General features: G+C 41.3%; 1 protein-coding gene across 1 annotated transcript in view; it reads left to right on the top strand.

Annotated features, from left to right (window-relative positions):
- The first annotated feature begins 14,572 nt into the window (after positions 1-14,572).
- The window catches only part of SOAT1 (sterol O-acyltransferase 1), a 92,846-nt gene continuing 90,994 nt past the window's right edge, over positions 14,573-16,424 (top strand). Inside the window, exon 1 of the mRNA XM_007937628.1 lies at positions 14,573-14,690. Coding sequence (XP_007935819.1) covers positions 14,573-14,690 — 118 coding nt within the window. The remainder of the gene's footprint in view (positions 14,691-16,424) is intronic.

Consider the following 16,424-nt stretch of genomic DNA (forward strand, 5'->3'; position numbering starts at 1 on the left):
GACAGAACTCATGAACTAACAAGGAAATGACTCACAAAGTTGTTGTTAGATGCAGTCAAGTCAGCTTCGGCTCATAGTGACCCTGCATACAACAGGATGAAACATCGTCCCGTCCTGTGCTAGCCTCACAATCCTTGCTATATGTGAGCCCATTGTTGCAACCACTATATCAATCCAGCTTGTTGAGGGCCTTCCCCTTTATTGCTGACCCTATCTCTCTCTACTCTACCAAGCATGGTATCCTTTTTCAGGGAATGGAATGACCAAAGTAGGAGGGACAAAGTCTGGCCATTCTCTCTTCCAAGGAGCATTCCAGCTGTACATCTTCCAGGACAGATTTGTTAGTTCTTCTGGCAGTCCATGGTACTTTCAGTACTCTCTGCCAACACCACAACTGAAAAGCTTCAACTCTTCGTTGATCTTCATTATTCACTGTCCAGCTTTCACATGCATATGAGGCAAGTGAAAATACCATGGCTTGGGTTGGGCACACCTAGGTCTTCAGAGAGACATCTTTGCTCTTTGGCACTTTAAAGAGGTCTTTTGCAGCACATTTACAGAGGCTAGCCAGTCCCAAATCCATGGATAAGGCTTCATGAAGGAGGGTTCTCCTGACTCATGTGGTTGCAGGGGCTGATGAACCCAAATTGGCAGGTCAGACAACAGGATGCTGGCTCACAAGGTTGTAGAAGCTGGTGACTCATGTCAGACGATAGGCTGTTGGCTCAAGAACTGAAGGTCGGATGATGACAAGCTGGATGCAGGATCCAGAACAAGAGAGAACTTTGCCAGAGCATTCATACATATATTGGACACAGACCATACCCTCAAAGAAACTCCCCTTACTTGATCAAGGCAGTAAAACGATATTGAATAAGGGTGATAAGGGTGATAACTGAGGTAAGGATTGTGACTTGAGTAACACCCTCTAATAAGGCAGTGACTCAAGATTCATCCCACCACAGTCTTACCTCATTAACATAACAGACAACAACTCCCAAATAAGACTATAAACACAGGCATAGAGTCTAGAATTTACAGCACATCACAAAATGGAGGATATATCTATCAGAACACAAAATGGAGGATGACTATAATTGCATAACTACCAACTGACATCTTTGCATGGTTGCCAAACCACTGAGAATCATGGCCCAGTCAAGTGAACAGATAACCATCACAAATTCCATATACCTTATTTTCATGAGCAGGAAGCTATCTAATTCCCTTGGTGGGCCACAAGTACCTTATTTGCGTAGTCTCACCCAATCATTGTGTAGGAGTCACAAAGACTAGGACTGGAAGGGTCAGAGTCTTTAAGAAAGTAATTCACTGCAGCACAGACTACCCCCTGGCTCCTTTAGCCATTGGCTCTTTCATAGTTGAAGGATTAACTTCCCCTTCCCAATCATTTTACTAGTCTAACATAGTCAATTATAATTAGTCCTTCAGTAGGCAAAGGTGTCCTCAGGGTAAGGTTACTCAGGTATGACCCATTCAGGTCAGGTTCTTCAAAAGTTTGCCTTAGCTTCACTCTCACTGGCCTCTGATAAAGTTTATTTGTCTCGTGGTATCTGCATAATACTGGATTTCCCCCACTGCATAATCTATTTATTTATTGCTTTACTAAGTGGGAGGGGAGCTGTTGCATTGTGGTAAACTGTGGTCAATGACATGAGACAAAGTATATGTGAACTGCTGTATGGAAAGTGAATTTGCTCTGTAAATCTTCACCCAAATCACACACACAAAAAAAAGTTTGTCTCAGCTTTACTCTCACTGGCCTCTGATAAAGTTTATCTCATGGTATCTGCATAATACTGGATTTCCCGCACTGCATAATCTATTTATTTATTGCTTTACTTTCAGCTGTTATTTCTCCTTCCATTTGTCATTTATTTTTACTCAAACTTCTCTACCTTGGGAAGGGATATCAGGTTCAGCTGCTCTGCCAATCCAGATAGCTGGCAGCAAGACTAGCCTAGCAAGTGTTTCCCCTCAATCCATTCTCATTCGTGTCAGATAGGGTTACATAGGTACAACACTAGTGGGCTATCTTGATCAGTAGGCAGAATGGCAGTATTCATTGTCAACCTCGGTTTTGCCAGATGGGAAGAAGGTACAGTCTATCCCAGTAGACCCTTGGGAATTCTGGCATACAGGTTCAGGGGTACAGTTAACAGTTTCTTGCTTAGGGATCACCCCGCTTCTGGCATCTGCAGCTATATCCCTGGTCCTAGGACCACAGCATCTGCCAAGAGAAAAGCAATTTTAGATGGCTGTGGGGAAGAAAAGGTCTGGTTGCTCATGGATATGATGAGTGTCTCCCTGCATTCCCTTAGTAGCTTGTTTTTGTATGAACCATTTCCATTTTATTATGGAACTATTTTGGGGCACTACCTTCATTATTAGAAGCTCTGGTAGCATAGTGGCTAAGGCACTTGACTGCTAACCAGAAGGCTGGCGGTTCAAACCCACCAGCCACTCCTCGGAAGGAAGGTTGGGCAATCCTACTTCCGTAGTGATACTGCCTCAGAAACCCAAGGAGGGGTCGCTATGAGTCAGGGCTGCCTCGACGGCACATAATAACAACAACAACACCTTCATTATTGGAGTGTTTATCTAATATCACCCAAGGCATTGCGGATATTTCAGTTCTCATGGTTTTATGTCCTTCTGTCATTGACGCAGAGGCAGTGGCAGTCTAAATCAACCCCCAGTAGCAGATGAGTAATAGCTTTTCACATGGCATTGTATTGTCATGTGGCATCTGGAAACTGTCTAGTCCAGAATCCCAGTGGTTGTCATTTTCAGGTTTTTGCCATAAGGTCCATTGTGCATAAGCATGTGTCACAGACACCTTCAAAATCATGTCTAAATGTAGATCACGAAGTCCTGAAGGCAGGGAGAGTGAGATCACTTTCTGTAATTTGGGCATAACATGCTATTGCTCTGGCCTCCATTCAAATGCCATTTTCTTCTGAGTGGTTTTATGGACAGGAACCAGCAGTATTCCCAGATGTGGAACATGTGTTCTTCAAAATCCAAATAGACCAATCAGACATTGAGCCTCCTGCTTAGTTTTGGGTGTAGGTAGTGACAGTGACTTATTCTTGGTTGCCTGTGGAATGTCACAGGTGGCTCCTGCCCAAGTTATTCCTAAGAATTGCACTGTTTGGGGAGGGCCCTGGATTTTTGCTGGGTTTATTAAGCAGAATCTGTTGGTCATGTGAGCCACTACTGTTTTTAAATCAGCCCTAGTCTGTTCTTCAGTGCTTGATATTAATATAATCAATGTAATATTTCATACTTAAAATCTATACCAAGTCTAAGTCTTTCTTAACAAAAACAAAAAATGATGGTAAGTTGGTGAATTCAAGCTACTTTGTGACAATACATTGAAGGAATATCTCACATCAAACCCCCAGTAGAGGGTTAAACTGCTGTGAAACTGAATTTTATATCATCATTCATGACTGTTCCATCGTGAGCTGTAGGTTGTGTATCAACCCAAATATACTCTTCATGACAGCATTCAAAACTAAAGACACAACCCCTGAATTGGTTGCTCTCACAATCCATTTTAGTAATGATTCTTCAAGAAACTGATGCAGCTCTTTTACACTGTACCCCCTGGTTTCAATAGTTCCTTGGTTTTGACCATTCATCTCTTAGACTACCTTCTTGATAACCAGCAGTGATAGAGGTATTTCTGATGTTCCAACATGATTTTTCTTTTCCAGGTTGGCCCTGAGACCAGTGGTCATAGCTCTGACTAGACCAGATCTGGGCTTGGTTCAGTGCTACAATATGCCCCTGCATTTTTTCCCTGCCATTGCAGCTATTACTGATAACAGCAATCAAAGGAACTGTATGTCTCCTTTCCTTATTGCTCTGTATTTCTTTATGTATCCACCTAGCCAAATCCTCAAGGGTTAGATCCACCACTCCTACTTGCCATGAATAATTTTGCCTTGGGTAAATGACTGCACTATAAAACTGCTTTAATCCTCCCCCCCCCGAAAAAAAAAAAACCCAAAACACAAACCAACATTGTGGTTTGGGGTGAACATTTACAGAGCAAATTAGTTTCCCATTCAACAATTTATACACATTCTGCTTCATGACATTAGTTGCAATCTTCACAATGTAAAAGTATTTCTCTACTTCTTCCTTGGGTTCCCCAATTCCATTCACCCATCTTTCCTGCCCATGCGTGTTTTTTTAATACCATCTTGAAATCAAAAGTTTCTCATTCTCCCATTTATCCTCTTTTATCTGAAGCCACATATTCCAGTGTAATCTGGGCTGTTGCAGTGAGTCCTACCATTCTGATGCTAATTGAATGAATAATTTCTTTTGTAAGAATTGTCACAAAGCTGATTCCTATGAGGTGGAAGTTAAAGATGTCCCAGATGTACAACTTTTTCAAACTACTTTACCACTCCATCTCTAACGTCAACTACTCATCCTGCCTTCTATCCTCTCCCTCCGGTCTTTGGGTCCATAATTTACTGCGACATTTCACAGAATTTATGAACTGCTAAGAAAATGGCTCATGAGGCTGTGGAGGCTGAAAAGTCCCAAATCCATGGATAAGGCATCATACTGGAGGCTTCTCCTGATTCATGTGGTTGCAGGAGCTGATGAATCCAAATTGGCAGGTCAGCAACAGGCTCCTGGCTCACCAAACTGCAGAAGCTAGTGAATCAGGTCAGACAACAGGCTGCTGGTCAGATGATGACAAGCCAGATACAGGATCCAGAGCAAGAGAGAGAGCTTTGCCAGAGCATTCATATATATAAATTGGATGCAGACCATACCTTCAAGGAAACCCCTTACTTGAGCAAGGTGGTACAAGGGTGTGACTTGAATAAGGATGGTGACTAGGGTAAGAGTGGTGACTCTGGATACATCCCACTGTAATCCTCATTGACATAACAGACAGCTTACTCCCAAATGGGACCATACCACAGGCATAGAGTCCAGGATTTACAATACATCACAAAATGGAAGATAACTGCCAGATTACATCATTACATAGCTGCCAAACCACTGACAATCATAGCCCAACCAAGTAGACACATACCATTTGGGAAGTCCCAAATCCATGGGATTTGGTCCATACACCTTCTTTGCATTAGCAGCAAATTGTCTAATCCACTCGGTGGGCGGTAAGCACCTTATTTGCATAGTCTCACCCAGTCATGGTTGTAGGACTCAGAACTGTGGCTAAAAGTATCATATTAAATAATTCATTTTAGTGACCGCACAGGGTCTTTGAAACATGAACTTCAGCTCTGATACAATGACACAGTGGAGGACTGATAAATATAACCACTTTGCTCCTATACCAAAGGACCTATGCACTATGTGTTTTCTCTCTCTTTAATGTTGGCATCTACTTCATAATTTTCTTTCCTCCTTTGCTTTACTGTGGCTGTGCTTCTGACAATCAGCTTTCTCTACTAGGAAATGAAAACGGAGTTACTCACTTCACACGGTATTGTTAGGATTAAAGAGAATGATGAACATAAAGGTTTTATTTGTGTGTTTGGCAAATAGTAAGTATCCATTAAAAGGGAGCTTACTAATAATTCTTACAAATTTATTCTAATTATTTAAGTTGATTTAGTGTGAGTTTGAGAGATTTTTCAGTGGAATAAAGGGCATGGTATTTGTCAGTAAATTGTTTTTCAGAGTCTTTTAAAGACAATTTAAATTCAGAATTGGTCGTGCATGGCTGATGTTGATGAAAAGTCTTAAGCTCCAGAACAGATCATTTTTATGTATATATATGTCACTGAAATCTCAAGCTAGGTAAATGTCCTCAGTTGTTCTTTATTTATCTCAAAATACGAACGTACAAATTTAGAAATAAGAGTGAAGAAAATCAGTTCTCCCATGCTAGCTAATTAAAATGATAATGTCATTAACATGTGATGGACAATCTTGTTTTATTTCCTCAATGAATATGAAAATACATGGCACCTTTTATGTTCTAGGCACAATTCTAGATACTTAGATAAACTGGTAAACAAGTGAATTACAGTCTTGTGAGGGAGATAGAAAATAACAAACAATATGTTGAGTGATAAGAAAAATTAAACAAGGTAATAAAAGGGTAAGAGAGTAGAGTGTGAGAGGTTTTTTTGTTTGTTTGTTTTAAGCAGAAAAGTCCCAGAGGACAGGACATTTGAGTAGAGAACCTGAATGAAGTAGAAAGAGCCATCAAAGTATCTGTGGAAAATAGTCCACGCTGAGAGAATAACAAAGGCCTTGAAGTGGGAATGAGCTTGGCTGCTTCAAGAAACAACAGAAGGCCATATACTAGAGTGAAGTGAGTTGAGAGAGTTGTAGTCAGAAGGTTGAGGGTGGGGAGTGGCAAATAATAGAAGTTACTAGACTATGGTGAAGGAGCTGTAGTGGTGCAGTGCCTAAGGCATTTGACTGCTAACCACAAGGTTGGTGGTTCAAAGCCATCAGCTACTCTATGGGAGGAAGATGGGGCAATCTACTTCTGTAAAGATTTGCTGCCTCGGAAACCCATTGAGGGTTGTTATGAGTCGGAATTAGCTTGATGGCAGTGAGTTTGGTTTTTTGGTTTTTATATATATGCACACATATATATGTTTTAAAGTTTATAGAATAAATTGGTTTTTTGTTCAACAATTCAGACATATTTTGATGTGTAACATTGATTGCAATCCCCACAATGAACAACACTCATACTACTTCCTCCCTGTGTTTATTATTTCCATGCATCCTTCTTTCCTGTCCCTTTCTGTCTTCTGAGGTTCATCCCTGGGCAAATGCTTCCCTTCGGTCTTATAAAGTTGATTGTTCTAGGAAGTGCATACCTCCCTGGTGTTACTGTTCACTTCATAGGTCTGTCTGTCGTTTGAGTCATGGTGGTAGCTTAAAGGATTAAAAGGTGGACTGACTAAGGGCTATGTTGTTGTTATGTGCCATTGAGTCAGACCCGACTCATAGCGACCCCTCCTTGGGTTTCCAAGGCAGTATCACTACAGAAGTAGATTGCCCAACCTTCCTTCTGAGGAGTGGCTGGTGGGTTTAGTCTCGGGAATTCTACCAATGTCCATCAGACCAGTAAGCCTGGGAATTGGATTTATTTTGAAGGCAGAGTCAGATGGACTGTTGGATTGGATGAGAGGAAGTGAAGCATCAAGGATGATTCCTACTTTTTTTTTTAAATCTAGGCAAAAAGTGACCACTAGATCCGTTAACTGAGATAAGCAAGATAGTGAGAAGAGTGGAACTGTGGGGCAAAACAACAGGAGTTCACTTTTGGTTGTGTTAAGTTTGAGATGCTTACAAGACTTTTAATGAAGGTATCAAACAGGCAGTTGGATAGATGAGCTGAGCATAGAACTCAGTGAAGTCTGGGCCTGGTTAGGGGAGGAGGGCATCAAAGAATTGGTGTGGAAGTACTGAAGTGAGTGAACTGGTGTTGGTGAGAGAGTGCTGTTGTTTTTGTTAGCTGTCCTGGAGTTGTTCCCCTGTTCATGGTGACCCTATGCACAATGGTGGTGTCACCATGATTGCTGATTGGACCATTGTAATCCATAGGATTTTCGTAAGGATCACTGTGAGTCGGATCTGACTCAATGGCAGTGGGTTTTAGTGGTGGGTTTTCAAAAATGGATCACCAGGTCTTTCTTCCTAGTTGATCTTATTCTAGAAGCTCTGCTGAAACCTGTTCAGAATCCACTCACAGGTGGTGGCTGCTCATATGAGGAACATGGGCTAGGAATCTAACCCAGGTCTTCTGTATGGAAGGCAGGAATTCTACTATTGAACCACTAGTGCTCCTAGTCAAAGGGTTAGATGCTGGAAATCAGAATTAGTGGATGGGGTATAGTTACTGTTAACAGTAAATTCTAGGGGAAGGTATAATTGATAGGTAAACTTCTTAGTGGCAGGAAGAAATCAAGAAGTTTAAAAGCCAGGGTGTTGGATAGATCTGTGTACATGGATGTTGCAATAAAATAAGGATAGAATAATTAAGTGGTAGGGAAAGAGAGAAGGTGATGTTCACATCCTTAGCAAATGAGGGAAGTGACCAGGAAAACTTTATGTATCTACAACAAGGAGCGGTATTAGGATAATAATCTGATGACTGAGGATTTTAAGGAAAGGAGGGAGGAACATTATCTGGAGACAGTAAGAAACAAGGAGAATGATATCCATTCCTGAACCTGTCTTTTTTATCTTTATTTTTTATTGTGATTTGGGTGAATTTACAGAGCAAAGTCATTTTCTGTACAGCAGATCATACACGTTTTGTCTAATGACATTGACTGCAATTCCCCACAATGTAATGGCTCTCTTCCTACTTCCATCTCATAATTACCTCATCCCTGTGTCCTTCCCTCCCATGCATTTCTGTTCCATCCCCTACCCCCCCCACCCTCACCCCCACTCTCCAGCTGTCTCCTTGTGCAAACACTGCCCTTCTGTTCTCCCACGATTGATCAATTGCCCCAAGGAGTACCTGATGTAAATGTTCATCCCATATGCCTTTCTATTGTTTGGCTGGAAGCTACAGGAGTGAGTTCAGTTCCAGATCTGAAGGGTGGCTAGGGGCCATATTCTCAGGGGTCTCACTAGGCTCTGTCAGAGCAGCAAACCTGGTGTTTTTTTTTTAAATGATTTTGAGTTTTGTTCCACATTGTTCTACTCTATCCAGGATCTCCTGCACTGATCCCTTTCTGAATGGTTGACAGTGGTAGCCTGGCACCATCTAGTTCTTCTGGTCTCATGGTCATATAGGCTGAGGATCACATGGTCTACTAACCCCTTGGACTAACTGTTTCCATGTATCTTAGCTCTGGATGAGAAGAGACCCATTGTTGCATGTAGATAACTGCTTACAAGCTGTTAAGACCCCACTCACTACTCGCCAAAATAGGATGTAGAACAGTGTTTTTGTGTAGTATGTTACGCCAATTGAGCTTGATGTCCCCTGTGACCATGGTCCCGAGCCCACAGGTCCAACTACTTGCTCCCTCAGGGTGGTTGGCTATGGTCAAGAAGGTATGATAAGGTTGCCTCTTGTTAGCTCTATTATATATTTGGACATTCTTGTAGTACATACAGATACATACATAGAAATATCTGCCAGCCTTATGTAGGGTCAGGGGTATATTCCCTTTTGCCTAGACATACCTGACCATTCAGCCTGTTTAACCATCTGTTTACCTGTAGATTAATGTTTTGTTATAACTGACAATGCAGTATTGTATATGTAAAAGAGTTTGTTTTCTGCATCTCTTGTGTGCCTCTCTGTATCTTCCTCTTTCTTAGTGCCTCCTAGACTTGTCTTATATGGGAGGGGAAGAAAAATACTGTGCTTTAACCTCACATGTATGTTAGCTCTTATAAACCATTTAGCATTGATTACAGTTTGAATTTTTGACTTGGCCACACCTAAAGTAGTCTCTTTGAGGACTAAGGTGCATATGACACAAGCCATGATATTTTCATTTGCCTCATATGCATGTAAGAGCTGGACAATGAATAAAGAAGATCGAAGAATTGATGCTTCTGAGATGTGGTGCTGGTGAAGAATGCTGAAAGTACTGTGGACTGCTAAAAAACTAATAAATCTGTCCTGGAGGAAGTGCAGCCAGAATGCTCCTTGGAAGCGAGAATGGCCAGACTTCATCTCACCTACTTTGGTCGTGTTGCCAGAAGGAACCATTCCCTGGAGAAGGATATCATGCTTGGTAAGGTGGAGAGTCAGTGAAAAAGGGGAACGCCCTCAACGAGATGGATTGATACAGCGGCTGCGGCGATGGGCTCAAGTATAGCAGGGATCGTGGAGCTGGTGTGGAACTGGGCAGTGTTTTGTTCTGCTGTGCGTAGGGTTGCTATGAATCAGAGACAACAGCACCTAACAACAACAATAGTTGCTATGAATCAGAGACAACAGCACCTAACAACAACAATAACAACAAAGTAATTTGCCTAGCTGTTTCTATCTAGGTTGGTAAGGGGAGAGATTCATAGAGGTCTTATTTCAGATTGGGTGTTCAGAAAGTTCAAATCTCTATCATCTCTCACCTGGATGTTGTGTAGCTAGTTAGCTAAATAGTCCTTTGCTTACACTCTTGCTTCCTCGTGGTCTATTCACACAGAGGCCAAAATGATCTTCTGCCTAGGACTGAATATTTCTATAATTTGCCTCCATTTTAACAACAACAACAGCCTCAATTTCCTATATAAACAGTTAATAACAAATGTTATTATTAATTGACATGCATAATAGCTCAGGTGAGACATAATCAAATATGATTTATATGATCTGAGGATTGAGGTGAGTTGTTTTAAGTAATAGTTCTCTTTCTGAACATCTGTATGTATGACCATAAGATTACGTTTTCTTTCCTTGGAGGCCATGTGGTATTAACACTGTTTTGAGAACACAAATAATCATGGTACTTTATTTACTCTCATGTGGTACATCATGAAAGGAGCTCTGGTAGTACAGTGCCTGAGGCATCTGACTGCTAACCAGAAGGTTGGTGGTTCAAACCTACCAGCCACTCCACGGAAGCAAGATGTCAGTCTGCTTCTGTAATGATTTACCGCTTTTGAAACCCAATGGGGGTTGCTGTGAGTCAGAATGGACTCAATGGCAGGGGGTTTGAGGATTTTTTTTTGGGGGGGCGGGTACATCATGAAGGAATCCTGGTGGTGTAGTGGTTAAGCTCTTGGCTGCTAATTGAAAGATAGGCTGTTCAAACCCATCAGCTGCTCTGCAGGAGAAATATGTGGCATTCTGCTTTTGTAAAGATTTGCAGCCTTGGAACCCTTGGCCAGGTATACTCTGTCCTGTAGGGTCGCTGTGTGTCAGAATCAACTTGAAAGCAGTGGGTTTTGGGTTCGTGGGTATGTCTTAACAGCAAACACAAACACAAAATTTGAGGAATGATGAGGCTTAATGTTTGAGTGTATCATTTAGCATACAGAAGGTGGATATGTAGCTATGAAATTCTTTAATTTTTTAAACTTCGTTATTAATAATAAAATATTAGCATTTTATTGTATATTACCTACTTTTTTTTGTTAAGATAACCCTGGTGAGGTGGTGTTTATTTCCATTTTCTGGATAAAAAAGCAAATTTAGAGAGGTTGGGGATTTACCCAAGGACACATGATATAGCAGAACAGAGACTTAAATTTCTTGAACATTGGCATTCTGGTGCTAAATCCTGTGCTTTTCCACTGTAGTGCAGTTCTCACTTCCTACTAAACCCACTGCCATTGAGTTGAGTCAAACTTATAGTGACCCTATAAGAGAGAGTAGAATTGCCTCAAAGGGTTTCCAAGGCTGTAAATCATTATAGAAGCAGACTGCCACATTTTTCTTCCTAAGAGCGGCTGGTGGCGTAGTGGACAAGGCATTTGGCTGCTAACCAGAAGGTCACTGGTTCAAACCCCCAAGCTGCTTCATGGGAGGAAGATGAGGCAATCTACTTCTGTAAAGTTTTACAGCCTTGGAAACCAGTTGGGGTCGCTGTGAGTCAGAATTAACTCGATGGCAGTGGGTTTAGTTTTCTTTTTTTTAGCGCAGCTAGTGGGTTGGACTGGTAGCATAGTGGCTAAGACGCTTGCTAACCAGACAGCTGGCGGTTCAAACCCACCAGCCACTCCTCGGAAGGAAGGTTGGGCAATCCTACTTCTGTAGTGATACTGCCTCGGAAACCCAAGGAGGGGTCGCTATGAGTCGGGTTTGACTCGACGGCACATAACAACAACAACAACAACAAAGTGGGTTGGACTAGCCAATCTTGCCATAGCAGCCAAGAACTTAAAGACTGTACCACCAGGGTTCCTTGATGACATACCAGATGAGAGTAAATAAAGTGCCATGATTACATGCTTTCTCAAAACAGTAGAAACAACACAGGGCCTCCTAGGAAGGATAACATAATCATATTGTCATGCATACAGATATTCAGAAGGAGAACACCTTAATATTGATCAAATCCTCAGATCATATACATCATAAGAATAGGAGATTATGTTTGACCTGCGCTCCTCCTGCTATGCTTGTCAGTTAATAATATTGTTTGTTATTAATAGTTTGGCTAGTAGCCAAGTGCTTTAAGCATGTACTACCAGTACACCTTTTGGTGCTTCCTACTAGGAGAGGAAATCAGGCTTAAAGATAATAATATTGTGGTAGTTATGTTTGTGTGCCACTTGGCTGGGCCTGGTTGAGTGTCTGGGCAGCTGGTGGTAGTTATTCCCCATGATGAGACTGGCAATCAACTCCATGGTGGGATCTACCACAGGCAGCTGAGTAGCTACCTTTGGGATGTGATCTGCTTCCTGTATTTAAGGAGAAACTTTGGGAATGGTCTCTAGCCTGTGGCACGCTGGGACCCTGCGTATAGCCGTGTCGTTGCTCAGCAGCCTGCCATGCTCTGCCAACCCTGGGATTTAAAATGGACTTAAGTTAATGGCCTGCCATGTGGTTTGGTAACATTGGGACTGTACCTTTTTACTTGCCAACCTTGGGGCTTCTCAGCCTCAGCAGCCAGCAGCTATCTGAGTGAAGAAAAGCCTCTAGCTTCAGTGGGCCAAGAGCTGGAGGCAGAGCTGAAGCCCAAGGCTGAAGGGCTTTCATCCAGGCCCTAGAACTTGGCACTTTGAACTTGGACTTAATAAAGCCTCCAAATTGTAAGAAAAAACTCCTGTTTTTTAGGCCATCCCATTTGTGGTATATTTCTTGTCAGAGCGGCACTAGGTAACCAACAAATATAGAGTATGAAATAAAGATTTTATTAAGAAGCAAGAGCATTTCTTTTTTGGCTCACTTCAAAAATAAGTAGATTAAACTCAGGAGGCAGTTTTGTAAACAGTACCTGAGTTTTAGCTTTTGAAGTAAGATGATTTTCTCAATTGATGATTCCTAACCTTATCACTTGACTGCTAACCAGAAGGCTGGCGGTTCAAACCCACCATCCACTCCTCGGAAGGAAGGTTGGGCAATCCTACTTCCATAGCGATACTGCCTCAGAAACCCAAGGAGGGGTCGCTATGAGTTGGGGCCGACTCGACAGCACATAACAACAACAACAACAACCTTATCACCTAAATTCTAATTTTTAAATTTTTTGCATTTTAACCAACAGCATTTATCTGTCAAACTTGGTTTATTAAGTTTGTTTTTCTCCACATTTTTATTACTGCTTCTGATAGCATGAGAAAACACTGAGTTGATATAATCCCAGCTAATAGCAAAGTAATATTCTTCTTTTAGCTAGACTGTATAGCTTTCTTTATGTAATAAATATATAATTATCTGTTTGAGTTACAGAAATACTTGAAGTAGTTTGTACATACCTTCCAACCTAGTGATTAGAGGGTGGACTGTGGAATCAGGCTAGCCTGGTTTTGAATCCCAGTTCTACTGTTGAAGAACTTTATGCTTTGGGGCAAGATAAATCACCTTCCCTAAACTATATTTTTCTGATCTTTAAAATGAGAGTAATGCCTATTTTCTAGAGTTGTAAAGATTAAGAAAATGTAAAGGGATTAGCAGCACAGTACCTGGTAGGTACATAATAGGTGCTCATAGATAAAAGCTGTTGTTAATATTGTTGCTGCTGCTGTTATTATGATGAACCTTCTTATTTTGAAGGGTCAATAGGAGTTAGCTTGATAAAGAAGGGGCAGAGGAGAAACAGCTGCTAACCAAACAGTTAGTGGTTTGAGCCCATTCAGAGGCACCTTGGAAAAAAGGCCTGGTGATCTACTTCTGAAAAATCAGCCATGAAAAATCCTATGAGCACAGTTCTGTTTTGACACAGGAGTCAAGACTCTTTGGCAGTTGGTATACTGATAGAAAGTAGATGAGAGGTGTTTAGAGCTAGTGGGCTAGACGAGGTGATAGCTAAAAGGTAGGGAGTTTCTTCTTGAGCCAACAATAAACTCCAAAACCAAACCCATTATTGTCGAGTAGATTCTGACTCATAGTGACCGTGGAGGACAGAGTAGAATTGCCATACAGGGAGGGCTTCCAAGGCTGTGATCTGTATGGAAGCAGGCTGCCACATCTTTCTCCCGCCAGTGGTTTGTGGGTTTGAACCACTACCTTTCAGTTAGTAGCCAACTGCTTAATTACTGCATCACCAGGGTTCCCTTCTTCTAGAGGTGATAAAAATATTCGGAAATTGACTGTGATGAAGACTGCACATATCTGTGAATATACTAAAAATCATTAAGTTGTAGATTTTAAAATGGGTGAATTGTGTATATCTAAAGCTGTTATTTATTTATTTATTTATTTTAAAAGAGGCAGTGTTTAAAATAAGGTCTTTTGAAACCAGTGAATTGCTTTACAGGGGCTAAGTTTTGGGAATTTTAAAATCTCATACTCAGGAAATACTTAAATATCTAATTAAAATAAAACAAGGAAGAGAATGAATATATATACGTATCTCATCCCTTTTCACCTCCCCTAAATATACTGATACTGTGAAATTTTCCTAAAGCAGATACTTCTAAATTTTTACATCTTCTTTGCATAGATAACATAATGGTGGGTGAAGAAAAGACTTCTCTAAGAAATCGGTGGTGTAAGTCCAGTGAAAATCCTGAGGAAGATGAAGATGAGAGAAAGCCTAAAAAGGAGTCTGTAGAGACACCTGATAATGGTGAGACTTTTAATTCTTTGAGATGAATTAATGAAATAGAGAACAAATTCAGTTTTCTAGTATTGCTCTCTTTATTATAACTGAGTACTGCTAGTAGACAGTATAAAAGTATGTTGTTTTTGTTGTTATATGCCGTTGAGTTTGACCTGACCCATAGTGACCCGTCCTTGGGTTTCTAAGGCAGTATCACTATGGAAATAGATTGCCCAACCTTCCTTCTGAGGAGTGGCTGGTGGGTTTGAACTGCCAACCTCTGGTTGGCAGTCAAGTGCCTTAGGTACTATGCTACCAGAGCTCCCGTATAAAAGTATGTTGTTGTTGTTGGTATGTGCCGTCGAGTCAAACCCGACTCATAGCGACCCCTCCTTGGGTTTCTGGGGCAGTATCACTACGGAAGTAGGATTGCCCAACCTTCCTTCCGAGGAGTGACTGGTGGGTTTGAACCGCCAGCCGTCTGGTTAGCAGGCAAGTGTCTTAGGCACTATGCTACCAGAGCTCCCGTATAAAAGTATAGAAGGGAAAAATAAATTGATGTAGAGAGAGAATGGAAGGGAACACTTTGATTTACGTTCCAGTTACAGCTGCCTTTTGATACTGCTGGTGAGACATTTATCCATTCCCCTTTCGAGCCCTACCTCCCAGTTGTTGTAGAGTTGATTCATACTTGCAACCCCATGTGTGTTAGAGTAGAACTGTGCTGTAATCTTATGGAAGTAGATTTTAGTGTTCTAATCAATGGCTGTAATGTTATGAAAGCAGATCACTAGGCCTTCCTTCTCCAGTGCCACTGGGTAGATTGCAGCCACCAACTTTTTGGTCAGTAGGCAAGAGCAAACAATTTTTGCCACTCAGGGACCCTAATTCCTTTTATAGCAGATACAGTGAGTATAATGAGAGTAATTAGCAGAGCATCTAACCTAGTTAAAAGGAGTCTGGGTGGCACAGTGGTTAAAGCACTTGGCTGCTAAACCTAAGGTTGGCAGTTCAAACCCACCAGCCACTCCCATGGAGAAAAATGTAGCATTCTGCTTCTATAAAGTTCCCCCCACCTCCCTGTTTCACTTATTTCTGCTTGAATCTTTATTATTTCTTTTCTTCTGGTGACTGTAGGCTTTTGTTTTTAGCTGTTCTTTTTCTAATTGCTGGAGTTGTTGGGTTAAGGTGTTGATTTGGCTCTTTCTTTTTTGATGTGTGCGTTTATTGCTGTAAATTGGCCTCTGATCACTTCTTTTGTTGTGTCCCAGAAATTTTGGTATGTTATGTTTCTATTCTCGTTTGATTCAAGGAATTTTTTTATTTCATTTTTTATTTCTTCTATTACCCAGTCATTTTCAAGGAGGGTGTTATTCAGTTTCCATGTGTTTGATCTTTTTCCATTGATCTTCCTATTGTTGATTTCTAATTTGATAGCATGGTGATCTGAGACGATGCTTTGCAATATTTCAGTGTTTTTAAATTTATTAAGGCTTGTTTTGTGGGCTAACATATGGTCTATCCTGGAGAATGTTACATGTGTGCTACAAAAGAATGTATATTGTGCTGTTGTTGGGTGACGTGCTCTGTAGATGTCTATAAGGTCAAGTTGGTGGATTGTATTGTTTAGTTCCTCTAAGGCACTTGACTGCTAACCAGAAGGCAGGCGGTTCAAACCCACCAGCCACTCCTCGGAAGGAAGGTTGGGCAATCCTACTTCCGTAGTGATACTGCCTCGGAAACCCAAGGAGGGGTCGCTAT

Source organism: Orycteropus afer, unplaced genomic scaffold (genome assembly GCF_000298275.1).
Source record: "Orycteropus afer afer isolate SDZICR_OR568_19922 unplaced genomic scaffold, OryAfe1.0 scaffold00043, whole genome shotgun sequence".
NCBI lineage: Eukaryota > Metazoa > Chordata > Mammalia > Tubulidentata > Orycteropodidae > Orycteropus > Orycteropus afer.